We start from the raw sequence: 2,189 nt of genomic DNA on the forward strand, positions 1-2,189 counted from the left end.
ATCCATTACGATTTTACGTACATGAGATTGAGAACGGAGGGCATTCTTGTAAATTCATGAGCATTAAGACTAGGACAACTTGCGCAAAAGACGAGAAGCGACTTGCCTGTAACAGGGGCTTACCTAATCCCCTGTAATTAAACCCCAAATTTTATGGGACCCACCATGAAGTTTGTATTATATCTACTCCGTGCATCCGTTTCACTATCTCATTTTGGGACATGAGAAAGATCCAAAACTCAAGTCGGCCACATATAACAAAGAAACAGGGGACGGAAACTCTCATCGTGGAAACATTCCTGGGCCCACCTTGATTTTTTTAAACCATCCAATACTTTCATAAAGTAATTCGCACCAGCACGAAGGGAAATCACAAATATCAGCTTGACCCAAAACTCTTGTGGCCCCCGAGAAGGTTTCTATGGTGGGCGTCTAATCCTCACTGTTTCCTTGTAGTGTGGTCTGCTTGAGTTTTGGATCTGCCTCGTCTTTCAACTCATGCCCTAAAAGAAGCTGGAGAAATGGATAGAGGGAATGAATAGAGACAATCATCACAGCGGGTCCCGCAGAGGTTGGGGGTAGGGAGGTTCCAGTACCCCGCGTAGTGGTGTCCAAAAGACGCAGTCAGCTCTGGTCTGATCATGATGAAGGAACATGATTTCCGTTTTACCTCGTCAAAAGACCGTGCCAAAGCCATTCTGGTCTATTATGAGAAAAGTAGCGTGGTCATCGGCCCCTACGCCAGAAGCCTTACCAGCGTTTCTGGACGAGCTCAGCTATAAATAACCAGGTGTGCTATTCTCCCTTCTTATCCCACTTTCAGAGAGAGAGAGAGAGAGAGAGAGAGAGAGAGAGAGAGAGAGAGATGGGTTATTACATGGGTTTGATTGGGTGTGTGGTTATTGGTCTTATAGCATCTTTGCTTGAGTGCACTGCTGCCGGTACAACCCATGTTGTGGGTGGCGATTTGGGTTGGACCATCCCAGCATCGGGAGTTCAGTTCTACGTTAACTGGGCTGCACCCAAGACGCTCATGATCGGCGACATTCTATGTACAGCCTCTTATTTCATCATCATCATCATCACCTTCTTCTTCTTCAAAGTCGTATCCATGGTTTTAGCTGTTTATATGAAATTGCCATATCAGCTCAACATATTCAATAACATGTGCATAAATATCATACAAAAACTAGTTTTCGTCTTCTGTTTGCATTCATATAATAGGAATTTTGATACTTGAGTGAGATTTATTCAAAAGCATGCCATGAATGAATACATTTGCTTGCTGTTTGCAGCCTTCAATTTCAATGCTCAGATGCATGATGTCGCCCAAGTAACAAAGGCTGACTACGATGCCTGTACTTACGCCAACCCCATTGGTGCCATCATAAGAACAAGCCCGGCAAATGTTCCTCTCAACACCACCGGCGAGCACTACTACATCTGCACGTTCCAGGGGCACTGCGCAGCTGGCCAGAAGCTAGCCATTAATGTCGTCTCCTCCGGTACTGTCGCCCCATCACCAACACCAACAGTTACCACTGGGCCATCAGCCCCACCTACAGGGTCCACTGAACTTCCATGCCCGCCCGACGTTCCAACTAGCCCATCTCTCCCACCGATGGAATTCACAGGCCCTTCGTCCTCACCGACAATGAATCCCAGCTCTGCATCGTCTCTTGCAGTCCGTTTCGCAGTTATGGGAATGATCACGATCTTGTCTATCATCTTCTTTTAGACACAGTATCTACTGGAGAGTGTTCACTGAGAGCCCGCGGATTTCCACATGTTTTGTTTTGGATTTGTTTTACTTAGTAGATCCATTACCTCGTTAATCTTAGTTTTGCTGGATTATATGTATCTCAATCGACCGACGTAGACACGTGCGCGTGTTTTAATCTTAGATTTTTTTAGTTGATTGTCTGATATATATGCGTTTATATGTGTGGATTTCCATTCACGAGCTACAAATTGAAGCACCATTCGCAGGTGAGACCCACACGATGAACGGTACACATCAAAGGTGGGCTCCACATGATGGGTGGTGGTCATTGAAGGTGGGCCTCACATAATGGAAAATTTATTTTGACGGTGATCCCCACATGATGAATTACCCACACCAATGTGGACCCACAATGCGCGGTCCACATCAAAGGTCCTGATGATAAAGGCCCACATTCAAGGTGAAT

The 2,189-nt window shown here is 45.6% G+C and overlaps 1 protein-coding gene across 1 annotated transcript; it reads left to right on the plus strand.

The window, feature by feature from the left end:
- Window positions 1-827: 827 nt before the first annotated feature.
- LOC131217869 (umecyanin-like) lies at window positions 828-1,926 on the plus strand. The gene is made up of 2 exons (XM_058212693.1): window positions 828-1,052; window positions 1,296-1,926. The coding sequence occupies exons 1-2, from the start codon at window positions 866-868 to the stop codon at window positions 1,736-1,738; spliced, it is 630 nt and encodes a 209-aa protein (XP_058068676.1). The 5' UTR covers window positions 828-865; the 3' UTR covers window positions 1,739-1,926.
- Window positions 1,927-2,189: the final 263 nt, after the last annotated feature.

This window comes from Magnolia sinica, chromosome 1 (assembly GCF_029962835.1).
Source record: "Magnolia sinica isolate HGM2019 chromosome 1, MsV1, whole genome shotgun sequence".
NCBI lineage: Eukaryota > Viridiplantae > Streptophyta > Magnoliopsida > Magnoliales > Magnoliaceae > Magnolia > Magnolia sinica.

Excerpts from the sequence above, each read along its gene's own strand:
- LOC131217869 (XM_058212693.1), top strand. The coding sequence starts at position 866 with ATGGGTTATTACATGGGTTTGATTGGGTGTGTGGTTATTGGTCTTATA. Across the intron at positions 1,053-1,295 it reads CATGATCGGCGACATTCTAT|CCTTCAATTTCAATGCTCAG; the intron begins GTACAGCCTCTT and ends TGCTGTTTGCAG.